Source organism: Leptosomus discolor, chromosome 3 (genome assembly GCF_034619465.1).
Source record: "Leptosomus discolor isolate bLepDis1 chromosome 3, bLepDis1.hap2, whole genome shotgun sequence".
NCBI classification, from domain to species: Eukaryota; Metazoa; Chordata; class Aves; order Leptosomiformes; family Leptosomidae; genus Leptosomus; species Leptosomus discolor.
Genome location: NC_141393.1, coordinates 63,017,587 through 63,030,391, shown reverse-complemented (window position 1 = coordinate 63,030,391; position 12,805 = coordinate 63,017,587). Strand labels below are relative to the sequence as shown.

General features: G+C 39.1%; 1 protein-coding gene across 1 annotated transcript in view; it reads right to left on the bottom strand.

Annotated features, from left to right (window-relative positions):
* TNNI3K (TNNI3 interacting kinase) overlaps positions 1 to 12,805 on the bottom strand; it is a 72,893-nt gene that overhangs the window by 56,970 nt on the left and 3,118 nt on the right. Inside the window, exons 3-5 of the mRNA XM_086462313.1 lie at positions 12,443 to 12,528; positions 10,788 to 10,885; positions 7,272 to 7,382 (exon numbers count right to left, since the gene is read on the bottom strand). Coding sequence (XP_086318439.1) covers positions 7,272 to 7,382; positions 10,788 to 10,885; positions 12,443 to 12,528 — 295 coding nt within the window. The remainder of the gene's footprint in view (positions 1 to 7,271; positions 7,383 to 10,787; positions 10,886 to 12,442; positions 12,529 to 12,805) is intronic.

Genomic DNA, 12,805 nt, shown 5'->3' with positions numbered 1-12,805 from the left:
AGCTGGAATTCAAAATTTAGATTGATCTTCAAGCTTCAAGGTGGATCTTCAAGATGAAAAAACTGTGTTGAGCAATGTGGATCTACCTCTAATGATAAACATAAAACTAGATGAATTTTGACACTTTTTCCCAGGCTGTAGAAATGGCAACCACGCTAGCTACTTTGTGATCTCCTGATAAAAAGAATTTTGTGAGTCATATTAAGCAAGCTCCACTCAGCTGTAAATGATGAGAGGGGTACAGAGACAATCTTGATAGTTTCACAGACAAGCTATCTTTTTAAAAAAGAAGAAAGGAATCTCAGAAAACACTGAAAGTTGTCATAGGCATTACAAGTAGGTGGGTACGCCGGAGTGATGTGTAAGGATAAAATTACTTCAGAAAGTAAGGGGGAAATTTCTGAGGAAAAAAAAGGCTTTAAATTCTTATAGAAAGACCAAAAAAAGATTTTTATCCTCTGGAGACAGACTAACGGTGCAGCTCCATAACCTAGAGGAAGTTTTCAAACTGCAGAGAAAGCAGTTCTCAATGCCCTGGTGTGCCTGGGTACAGTCAGCACAGATTTACCAGGGTAAGTCTTGCCTGACCAACCTGATTGTCCTCTGGGATAGAATGATTGGATTTTCGGGTGAGGGGTGAACAGTGGGTGCCTTTTACTTTGACTTAAGCATTATCTTCAACACTGTCTCCCAAATATCCTTGCAGCACAGCTGAGACCTTATGATCTGGATGGGTGCAAAACTAGGTGGGTGAAAAAGTGGTTAGGTGACTGGGCTTGGAGGTTAGCAGTTAAAAAGTTGAACTCTGCCTCAAGGCTAGTATCAAGTTGAGTACCACAGGGGTCTGTCCTGGGACCCATCCTTTTTAATACCTTCAGCAATGGTCCTGGAGGCAGCAATAGAGTGCACTCTCGTCCTGTTAGCAGAGGACATCAAATTATGTCCTCAGAGCACTTGAGGGTGGGGCTGCCATCCAAGGGGGCCCAGCTAGGCTGGGGGAAGGGACCAGTGTGACCCATACGAAGCTCGGCAATGACAAACACAAAATCCTCTCCTGTGATTGCACAGGCTGTGGACAGCCTGGCTGGGGAGCAGCTCTGCTGGGCAGGACCTCAGGACCCCAGTTGGCAGCAGGCTGAATGGGAGCCAAATGGACAGCCTGGCCACAAAGGCAGCTGGAGGCTTCGGGGTGGGTTCGCAGTGGCACAGGTGGGAGAATGAGGGAAACAACTCCTCCACTTTTCCTCGCACAACCGATTTTTAATTCAAAATGTTACTTTGAACACTTTGAACAATACTCTTACTTTGTAATTTTTCTTAAAATTGTCCGATGAAAGGTTTATTAAGAATCTTTTTGAACACTCAAGTCAATTATGTTCATTTCAAAGACAACTAATTAAGCTACTTTGAAGGTTAGAAGGGGTCAAGAAAATAAAACATAAGACAGACTGCGTAAGGGCTTTGTCTTTTGGACAAGGGCAAGGGATAAGAAATCCTTTAAGAAAATAAGATCAATGATTATTGACTTTTTAGGAGGCAAAATTTAAATGAGAAGGCAACTTCAACAATTAAGGCCTTTGCCCCAGTGCTAGGCTCTGTACAGCCTTACACTAAAATATCTAAAGAATCTATAATGATTTTCAGAGTTCCTTTATTAATTAAGCTATTAAAATAAAAATATGATTAGTGGCAAGCATTTGCCTAATTCCCTCCAATTTAGCAAGTGTAGATATGATCAGTCATGTCCTGCAAAGTGTCTTTGCACTAAATTATTACAACTCCTAACTCTCTGTGTATCTATAAGAATTTTAGAACAAACTCTATCAGACTGAATTAAGAAACTGCTAAAGGGGGTTCTGAATGTTTTAAATACAACTTGCTGATGAATGTACATTTAATTGTCTTTCTTATGAAAAAGTCTACTGAAATATTTAATATATGCTCTTCTGTAAGACAGGAGGACAGACATCAGACCAGTGATAAGCTTTTGCATGTTCTTTTATCTTAGCTGTTCCAGTCAGACATACACAGGTCACAGATGAATCATTAATGAAAGATGCAGGTACTGGTGTCTTGAAATATAATGCTCTCCCCAGGACTGCTTTTGCTACAGGGTAGCTGAAGAATGGGATTTTTTTTAATATTTTGCCAATATTGGCAGATGCTAGACACAGAATATTTTAAATGGTTTTTGTGCAATATTATTAAAAGATAACTGTTCCAGGCAAAGAGATTGCTGTAAATTTAACATCACCATAGTTTTAAAATGTCATGTTTACTTTGCGTTCTTCTAGCTTAAAAACGGGTCACACATACATTTGCTGCACAGGACATTCCCGGGGAGAAAGCACAGCCGGAGAAAAGTGTTGTCAAAGTCTGTGATGGTTTTCAGACAAGTTAGCATCATTAGGTTAATGTAAACTCCTTTACTGAGCCACAAAGTGCCTTAATTTGCTAAACACCTCATGCTCCCACTCGTGGGCTGCAAAAGGCTTCCTTCACTCCATTCAGTCTGGATGGTTTGCTTACAGCTATTAAAACCAGTTATTGCATTCAAAACTCATGAGCTCCAGTCCTCTTCTCACTGGTCGGATCCTCAGAGGCAAATTCTGAGGGTCTTTGATTCTGCATTATCTTGTAGCTTGTGTGAATATATTTCCGCATTCCTGGTTCTAGAATGATTCTGAAAAGGTCTGAAGAATTGGTGTCAGATAAAACAAAGGGCTGGGAAGATGCAGCACTAGCACAAAATGCAGGGAATGAAAGAAGAAAACAGGGACTTTGTGAACCATTTAAAAAGGCTCACGTAAACTTAGTTTTCCCAGGCTTCTTCAATCATTTGAACATACTCCTGTTACCACTAAGATTCCAGTGAAGACAGGAGGTGACAAACATGCTGGTGTAACATATGACTTGTAAATGAAAAGGGATTTATTAATGTAGAAAATCTGTAAGATGGGACTAACTCGCTTTTCCTCAAGAGGTCCTTGCTACAAACACATTCACTCTTCAGATTCTCAGGTTTGCAGATTGCAAAAACTGAGTGGCACTGGTTCATCCTGCCTGTAGCCCTCAGCCAGTTCACGCATCCACAGTTGTAATCTCAGAATGACAACTTCAATTTACAAGATTAAATAGTCAATGATATTGGTTTTCCAACATGGTGATACTGGATGACACATAAATGTGTATGAGGCAAATGCATTATTTATATAGCAATGACCTCCCTGGGCTGGGAACAGTTAATGTCTTCAAAATAGCAGACTTAATGAGAGATTTATTAAACTTATTTGGTGATGTTCCTAATACAGTCATCACCTTATTTTATAATTTTTCATTCATTTTTCATTCTTCTCATTGAGAAATGCAATTTCCATTAATAGTTAAAGTAAACAAACAGCATAGGTTTGGTGAAGAAAATACAGCATTAAGCCGTAGAGAACATGAAATATTTACACACCACACTGGCTCAAATGAGTTGGAACATCCCATCGATGCTGATGGCCTCATTTTAGAGAACTGATCACTCTGGTCATTTGAGGTGTGGTGATGGAGTGAAAGCCACAGACTGACTCTTCAGGGAAATGGGGAACAAAGCCATTTTTTCCCCAGTTCTCTCTGTCTTTCTCTTAAATATGGTCAGTCCTTTTCTGTAGTAAAAGGCTATGTTGCATAGATTGGTGTGTACACCTCTCCTATTTATTTATTTAATGGTATAAATAACTATTTAGCTTACTGGAATTAGGAAGATGACCAAAAATCTATTTTCTCTTTCTTAAATTTATTCTATTTTTTTAGGGGGTGTTAAAAAATCATTCCATGTTTCCACAAATATTAATGAAAGTGTGGACAAAATAAGCTATTTAATCTAGCAGAGGAGCTTCCAAGCTGACTGAAAATTTCAAAGCTATGTAAAGGAGGAAAGAAAAATCTTACACTTGGACTCTGAATCTTCAGTCCCCAGACCAGCAGATGAACCAAATGAGTTATATAGAGTCCCGCTCCATTTATGGAGAATACTTCTGATAAAGATCTGATCATTCCCAAGGAAGAAACAAGGGGCTTTTCAAAACCATTCACAATAACTTATTTCTTATCAAGTTAATGGTCTTACCCTTGTCGGACTCTGAGCACTCTTATTTTTCAATAACCTCAGTAGGAGCTAGAGACACGAGACAAATAGCAGGCCTTCCTTTGGCATTTGCAGGACAAGGCCCAGACATTTTAAAAATTACTTGAAACCCCAATGCAGAGAGGAGTACTTTGTATCTCCCACAGAGCAAACATTAAATATATGCTTCATAAAAGTGAGAAACATCACTGAAGAGTTAAGACTCTAGTTAACACTCCACTATAATCCTTGCACAGAACAATTAGATATGGCGGTTCCTCATCTGTTTTTCAGTAATAGGATACACAAGGAAGGATTTCCATTAAGCTAATAAAAGGAGCTGTATGTGTACCGGAAGGGAACGACAGGATGCCCTGTGAGCTCAGGGATGCAATGCTACAAGGCAAACAGCTCCAGCCCCGCTGGCTCTCAGCCTCGCTGGCAGCAGACGCACCAAGAAGCCTCCATCTCCCGCACAGAGAGCTGACCTTCAACACACAAACTAGCACGCCTCCTCACTCACCGGCTTAAACAGATGCTACAGATTGATTTGTCCCCTGATCACTGTTGGAGTTGCTGACTGAAACACTGAAGGTTAACGGCTTTTTAATTGAGTTCCTTCGTGTGACCACCCGTAAATTGTTTTAACCTTCTTTCAGCTTAACCTTCTTCACACACACAGACTCTCTAGGTACACAAGGTTGTCACCAACTCTGTCTGTATGCATCCCGTCTTTAACAAGAAGCACAAACATACCTGTTGGATTTAAATCATTTTGGAACCATTCTGGAAGCTGCAATGTAAAGCTAAATTCACCAGTATCCTCAGTTGCCCCTGGTGGCCTACAAGCCTGGGAAAAGTCCCCAGCAGACAACGTATACATACACACACACATATATACATATATATACACAGTCATATACATAAAGGCTACATACATAGCCCTTAAGAGGGTGAAAAGAGCATAATATATCTATCCATTAGAAATTGGGAGGAGCTTTTCCCTGACACAACTTGTCCCCTTCATGGGACTAAACAGGTACTCATTACACCCTCTAGTGCTAGAACAGTTGCTCCAGTCAATTTCTGCCTCCTTCACTCTCACAGGCAGCCTTTCGCAGCCAAGCTACAGTAGAAAATTTACTAAGGGTATACAGTTCTACTTTCACCAGCAAAATTGCTGGCACGCCAGCTGTTCAGAGCTGTGTTTGCAAAGCCTGGCTTGTTTCTCCCAGTGACTACTTTACCGCTGGAATTGCTACTTGCATCAGTGTTCACAGCCTCCAAAGACTTTTGAGCCCTGCAATGACTACTGTGATGTTAGGTGCTGTCTTTATCTATGTATATGTGCAGTTAATGTACAAGTTGAAATACTTAAAGATATTAAGTGCAAAAATTTGCAAAGAGTGCCTGGTGTAATTTTCAAAAGCATTGAAGAAATTCAGATATATAATTAATTGAAAATTAAAATCCTGACTGCAAATTCCAGTAGGGATTTATCAGCATCTTTGAAAGCCCAAATAAAATAGAAAATCTAGCATATTGTTACTGACCCAGAGATCTGATAATTTCTTCAGACTAAACAGAAACAGTAACTTAAAGAAAATATAAACTGCATAAATGAAGAAGTATTGCCTTTCCTCAGCTGAACTTCAGTGGCTAGCCTCAAAGTTTCTCAGACCAGGTATTTAAATGTTAACAGAATTCTTGAGATAGTATAGAAAATTTCTGAAGGGTTATTGATTCCCCAACAAAACTGCCTGTTTGAAAAGAAGTGTCTTTTCTCTCTTTCAATATGTAAATATGTAACATATGCGTATGTATAGAAAATAGTTTGTGTGTGCGCGTGTATAAGTTGGTTAACTGAAAATGTAGCAAAAGAGATGGCTTTCTTTACATCACTAAGCTCAGTGACTGCTGTAACTTGGGAGTTCATAAGACATGTATTCTTTCTTGACAGATACACACATAGAGGCTCTTCTTTTCTGTTGAAAACTGCACACATGCCTTTTTCTAATCATCCAGCCAAACTCTTGAAGGGAATTTATAAGTGTAAGATGCACAACTCAATTCACAGTGTAAAGGCCAGTATGAATATCTCCTATATTTCCTTCTTTGTACTTAGTTATTTTTGCTTGCATTTCTTGCTGATTATCTCTCTTTAAAGAATTCTGATGTTTCTGTCTCCATAAATCAGTCCAGCACTCTGTGTAAGTTAAAACTTTTACTCAAACAGAGGACAAAATCTTTGCTTGCTTAATGGACCCAAAGGAGATAAAAAGTGAAGTACCTGAATTCATGAGTACATTTACAGTCATAAACCCTTCATTACCAAGGTAATTTCGCACACCCAGTACTTTAAGAGATTAAAAAAATAAATAAATTACACTGAGTGAGCTGTTGCCTGGGTGACAGAAATGAGATGATGTGTGAAATGACTGAACTGAGGTGGTAAATGATAAGAAAACAGATTCATGACTGACACCATGTCTAGAAAGGGAAGGGCCTGATTATAGGCACCTAGGGAATCTCATCCCTCTCTTCCTTCCTCTGCTCCCCATAGTGATAAGTCTCCAACCCATAGGAGACTTATCAATATGGATGTTTGAGATTCATGCCAGACTTACCCTGACAAGTTTTCTCTGCACTAATCTGAAGTATAAAATAGCTCTAAACTGAGCATCTCTGTCTCTTTCTGAAGTGAAAATCACAGAGCTGTGAAGCAGAGCTCGTGACACCTAGAAGAGGGAATAAAACTCTTTTACTGTGTTTCCTTCACACTCAGAAAGACAGTATTTGGAAGCCTCACTCCATATTCAGGTTCAGAAGTCCTGACATGTATGAGTGAAAGTGTTTCATCATGTATCTATTGGTTAACGCTTCTGATATTTAGAAACAGTGGCATTTATTGCCAAGAGTTTAAAGACATTTATATAAAGGTAAGAGATGCACAAACAGATCTATGTCCTTTGTGCATGTTTGTTCAACGTAAAATATAGGCACAGATGTTGTTTTCCCAAAATGTACAAAAATTTAAATAAAAGTCAGCTGTACTTAACCACTTCTGAGTTTTGTTTTGAATGGCATCAATCTAAAATAAAATGGCCTGCTAATACTAGTACTCACTTCGATAATTCCCTGTACAGAAAAGGAGACGTACCTTATGATGACCAGCGATTGTGGCGATGTGAAGGGCTGTCAAAGCTCCATACCCAACTTGCTGAATGTCAGCTCCACCATGTAGCAGTGCTGTTAACAGTTCTGCGTTGTCCTAAAAGGCATGCATTTAAAACCTGTTATTTCTGGGGTGCAGCTCCGACCACTGCAGGTGGGAGCCAAGGAGAGCTGTATATGGCTACGCCTCCCCAGCTACCACACTGCTGTGTTTCAAGAAAAGGGGCTGGCTATGACCCCAGGAACACAAGAGTGCAAGGAAAGGAGAGGGGGGAAGATTTGTCCCAGGCACCAGAAGTCTCTTTTGCTATACTAAAGCCTGTGTCTTTAAAAAAAAGTTTCTATTCTGATTATATGATGTCTTTAAATATCTCTCAGTCTCCAAGCCATTATTAAGTGCTCACAGAAACTGTCTTACATGTCACAACATTACAGTGCCTAACATAGAAGGGTACCTGAGGAGTTCCCAGGATAAATATATAGCATATATGCCAAATTCTGAGCTTATTTTTCATATCGTTTCACTTTCCTGTCATACACACAATTTTTGCTGTGACTTCCTCCACGTATAACAACAGCAATGGGCACTATCAAATGACAGTAATAAAAATAAACTTGAGAAACACATTAAAAGTCATAATGCCCAGGCAATATGACCATTAACAAATTCTAATTTACAAATAGTGAAATCAAACACAGGGAAGTGAAATGATTTGTTCAGGAGTGGTGACAGAACTCGCAGGAGAAACCAGGCCATCTTTCTCACCATCACTTGTTCTAACTGCACCAACTAGAGCTATCATAATTTTCCCTTCTTGGGGATCTGCCTTCCATCATCATCCAGCCCAGAGATGAGCCTCCTACAATTGATAAACAATTGTCATTGTTTCTTAAGAAATGCACACAGCTGGAGGACAAAAGAGGTGCTAAAATCTCCAAACTCTCTCATTGTTCTCTACCTGTTTGAAGCAGACACTAAAAGAAGGACAAGAATGAATCAATGCCAGAGAAGCAGCAGTTAAAATATGTCTGTGAAAGCATAACATGTTCATACTGAAATGGATTTCCTATTTTCAGGAAATGTTAGGAATTTCTGTTTGATAATAATGGACACTAAAAGTTTATATCACTTTTCCTATCAAATAGTTTTAGACCTTGAAACATTGGTCGCACAATGGATTGGATATTATGCAGCCAGGGAAGACTGGCTGAGTTTGAATTATCTTGAAATGTTCTGTTCTAATTAGTGACTCAGTCCAGTGTTCCTCGTTCTGTTTTACTCTTAGGAAATGCCACAAAAAATTCAGATTACACATAAGAAGTAGTCAAGGAGTTTCACAAGAAGTTGCTCTGAGTATACATTGCTTTACTATTGCTGAGGTATCTCTAGGCTCCTTTATATTTTACTTAGAAAAGAACTATAAGGCAACAAAAGCTGTCATTGGGTAACTCACAGTAAATCTTTAAGTCTTAAAATGTCACTTATGGGAGAAAAGTTATATTGCATTTTATTTTACATCCCAAAATTCACACTAGTTTGCTTAGCTTTGTGCAACCTGAAAAAGATATTGGATATTGCATCAGATGACTTCAGTGATTAAATAAGTTGCTGATTCAGTGCTGAAGTGGATGTAAGAGGTTTATCAACTTTACAGTGCAGGGAAAACACATAAAACAAGATTTGATAGCAAAATCAAAACTATTCCTAAGTAATGAAAACATCCTAGAAGTGTATTATAGAAGTCCTTTTAAACAAAGGATTTTTATTTTTCAGCTAAGTTATTAATTGAAAACCATTCACTGAGATTGACATTAAAGAAAGGCTGAGAAATTCTTCTGGCAATTGGCTAACTATGCAACATTGTGCATGTGGGAAAGTTTCTTTTATTATTGCTGTAAACTGTCACTTCATCCCATGATGTATAAGATTTGATTACTGTCATCATTTTATAGCTTGCATAGCTAATTGGTACCAGCGGTTGTAAAATCAAACTAACGTAGATACACAGAGTTGAGCCATGGAGCTGCAGAGCATAAGGCATCCCCAGCATCCATAACTTTCAGGTATCTGGCTCCATGATTGAGTCTTCAGCCTATTTAATGACCACCTCTCTAAACACACCTGGGGCACGTCAGAGTTCCAGTGATGGGATTCATGAAATTCAGCATTTGGAGCAGGAAATTGGCTCAGCTTGTCCGTAGCCAACACTGGAAATAGGGAGGTGTCTTTCTTCCCACCTTCAGACAAAATTACAAAAGCCGCTGCTTGCATCTCTTCTTGCTTCCTGCTCCTATTCCCCTCTACAACAGCTAAAACATGGCTGCGCTGCGGGGTCAGTGTCTTCCTCACACAAACAATACTCACGCTGGTATGCCGTGTGTCCCAGGCAATGCTGTCATTACTCAACCGATGTTAGGCTTTTCCTGCACTCTCCCCATTCTAACGCCCACCCCGGGTTAATTTCCACAGGAAAGCCAGTTGCATGCTTACTCTGGGACAGCCATAGCCTGATAATTTGCAATATGAGCTTGAATTCTCTCCAAGAGAGACTTTGGTCTTCTCTCTAGACAAATATTCTAACCATCAGATTATTTCCTAATAGAAGGCAAACCATCTCCTCTTCCACAGGTGAGCTTTTGGATGAAAATGACTGTGACTGTCATGATTCTGGCTGCATTTGGAATTGAGTATTTGGATTAAAGACCGTCTACCACATCTGTGTCCCCTTGCAACAGAGTTCGGAACACCACTTATGGATGAGTAGTGGCACGCAGGTGCCCACTACTTAACCTTCTATCAGCTTTGAACATACAGCAAATCAGAATGGTATCTGGTGTGAGAGCTTTGCAGAAGAAAGAGTCCGTTATGAACTTGTGGCACCTATGGGACATAAAAGGGTTGAACATTACAGCCTAGAATATAAACTCCTATCTTTGATCTGAGTTCCCTCTGAGAAGCTAAGTGCTTTTGGGGCTGGTCTGTACATGGATTAGGTTTCTAAGATGCTCCATCTCAAAATAAGAACCACAACAATTCTTTAGGAAAATGCTGTCTTTTGTCTACTTTATTCCTTCGTACAGTTATTGTTGAGTCTTAAAAGATAAATACAATAATGGAGAAAATTGATATTGAAGTTGAATGTGGAACTTAGGGAGGAGCAACAAGAAAGAAGCAAAAAAGAGAGAAACTGTGAAATAAATTCCTTTGAGATTGTTTCTATTAATAGCTTTAACAATAAAAAGAACACTCTTCTATCTTGAGCTGCATTGCATGATTTAATCAATGTTTCCAAAGCAATATCATACCCTCACAGATGACGCTGCAAAAGCACATGCTGATTTCCTGTGCCTGGGCTCTTTATAAGTCATTTTCTTATGCACCGTAAATGTGAAATTTGTATTTTCACCACAAGTAGCAACTAGAGAGTTCAACTAGGTAGTTCATACAAATAAGCTGCTCAGTTCTGATTTCTTTTCATCAATTCTATTCAAAATTACTTACCTTATAAGCTGCCAGGTGCAGAGCTGTAAATCCATTTCTTGTTAATCTGGATGGGCGCAGTCCTTTTAGCATAAGAGTTCTAATATGTGATTTGTTACCTTTAGAAAGCAAATTGAAAAACAAAGTTATTACAGAAAAGAACGTGCAGATGAAGTAAGAAACTTCTGCTTGAGTTTGAAAGCAGAGAGAAATAGGTAGCTCATCTGCTGACCTGAAGCGAACCGTAAAATACATCTCATGAAACCTCCAAATGGAACTGGGCACCATCTCCTTATCCACTGGGACACTTGCAGATCTGGCCATGTACTGGCTCACTGTTTGTTCACAATTTAGTAAGGATTTGTTAAGGACAGTTGAACTTCTAAAGAAGCAAACTCCTCCTTTAACATCCAGACCGTGCTGCAAAGAGCTCCTCAAACGTGCAGTCACTTCCAGAGTCTCCGGTTTCTCAGGCACCTAAGTCCTTTGCCCCTTCAGAACCGAAGCACTGCTCTCCCTCGCTATACAATGTCATTACAGGACAGTCGTTTTGGGGGTGCTAATGGATGTCAGCACGGGCAAGCAGCTTTACTCCTACATTTCTGATGCACAGTGATGACTGAAAAAATGTATCTGCCTTCTGAATACTTATGATGGTAAACAAGGACAATGTCGGCTCTAATAGCTTCTCTTCCTCTGTCAAGCATTCACGTACTGTACCTAATTAATGAACATTGTATGTTTTCTTAAACTTCCTCTCAGCAATCCCACCAATTGCTCTAATGTTACCGGGTACTGGTGTCATCTTTGGGTATGATTTTGCACTCTGAAATTAAGAGTAAGGATTCACTCGGTTTTCAGCAGTGCAGGATCAGGCCCTCCTTCGAGATAGCACCTAACTAAGATTGAGCGAATTGTTTATGCATGTTATTAGTAAGTACTTTGTAGAGCTGAAACCTTAGGGTAACATTCTCTTTGCCTCTCTCAGCTGATTTCTGCTGAAAATTGTGTAACAAGTGCAAAGTGTGTGCGTGAGCTAATGACTCACTATGCGCACAACAGAGCAGCAATGTGGATCAGTGGAAAATTCCACCATAAGCGTGTTTTTATGAACATCCCAGAAGACATCTTGCACTCTTTCCTCACATATTCTGATTTGCTATCTGCAAAAATCCTATCAGCTGGTATTTTTCACTAAAGCATTTGAGTTATTCTTCTTTTAATCACCATGACATAAAATAAGGGTATTTTCATTATACAAGAAAAATAGGTGTTGTGTGCACAGCAGTGTTGCTGCAGCTAGGTCCCTATCCTGAAGTCCATAGCACGTGCAGAATACAGAAACATAGAGCAGTACTATATGATGAGTATGGACTGATTAACTAAGGCATATAGCCAGTAATTTTGAATTAGTTGAACACCTGTGGTAAAACATGCTACACTATCAACCAAAACTTCTCTTGGACTGTAGAACCAGCTATAATGGGGTTCAGTGTAACTTGATTCACCCCCCTTGGCAAGTTTGGAGTAATTCTTATGGATACTTATCCTGCTATCAACAAGGACACCATAGAAAGAAATTCACTGAAAATACAATCCTCCTGACAGTTATCAGACCACAAATCAGCAGCCATGTAAATAAAATGTTTAAAGAACATCATATTTCAAATACATACCCCCACATATGCAACATAAATGAAGAAGAGAGAGCCCATTTTCTGTGCGGTAATTTAAATTGACTTTGCAGAAGGCTTCATCAGAGCTGAAAAAAGAGATTTTACAGATGATTACTGTTTTCATCCTTTATGAGAGTTTCTTTCATTTGGGAAAAAAAAAGAAAGAGAAATTTCAATGTAATTTTTTTTGAGACAGAGGGCTAATATTATACCCAGTTTACACTCTGTAAATCTAGCAATACTGATATCAAGCAAGTTTTCTGAACAATCCTGCTATTTGGTCACAGTATATACATTCTAAATTCTGCTAAATTACAGAAAAAAAAGAAAAGGAAAGATTCTTTACAAAGCCTGTTTCGTTAT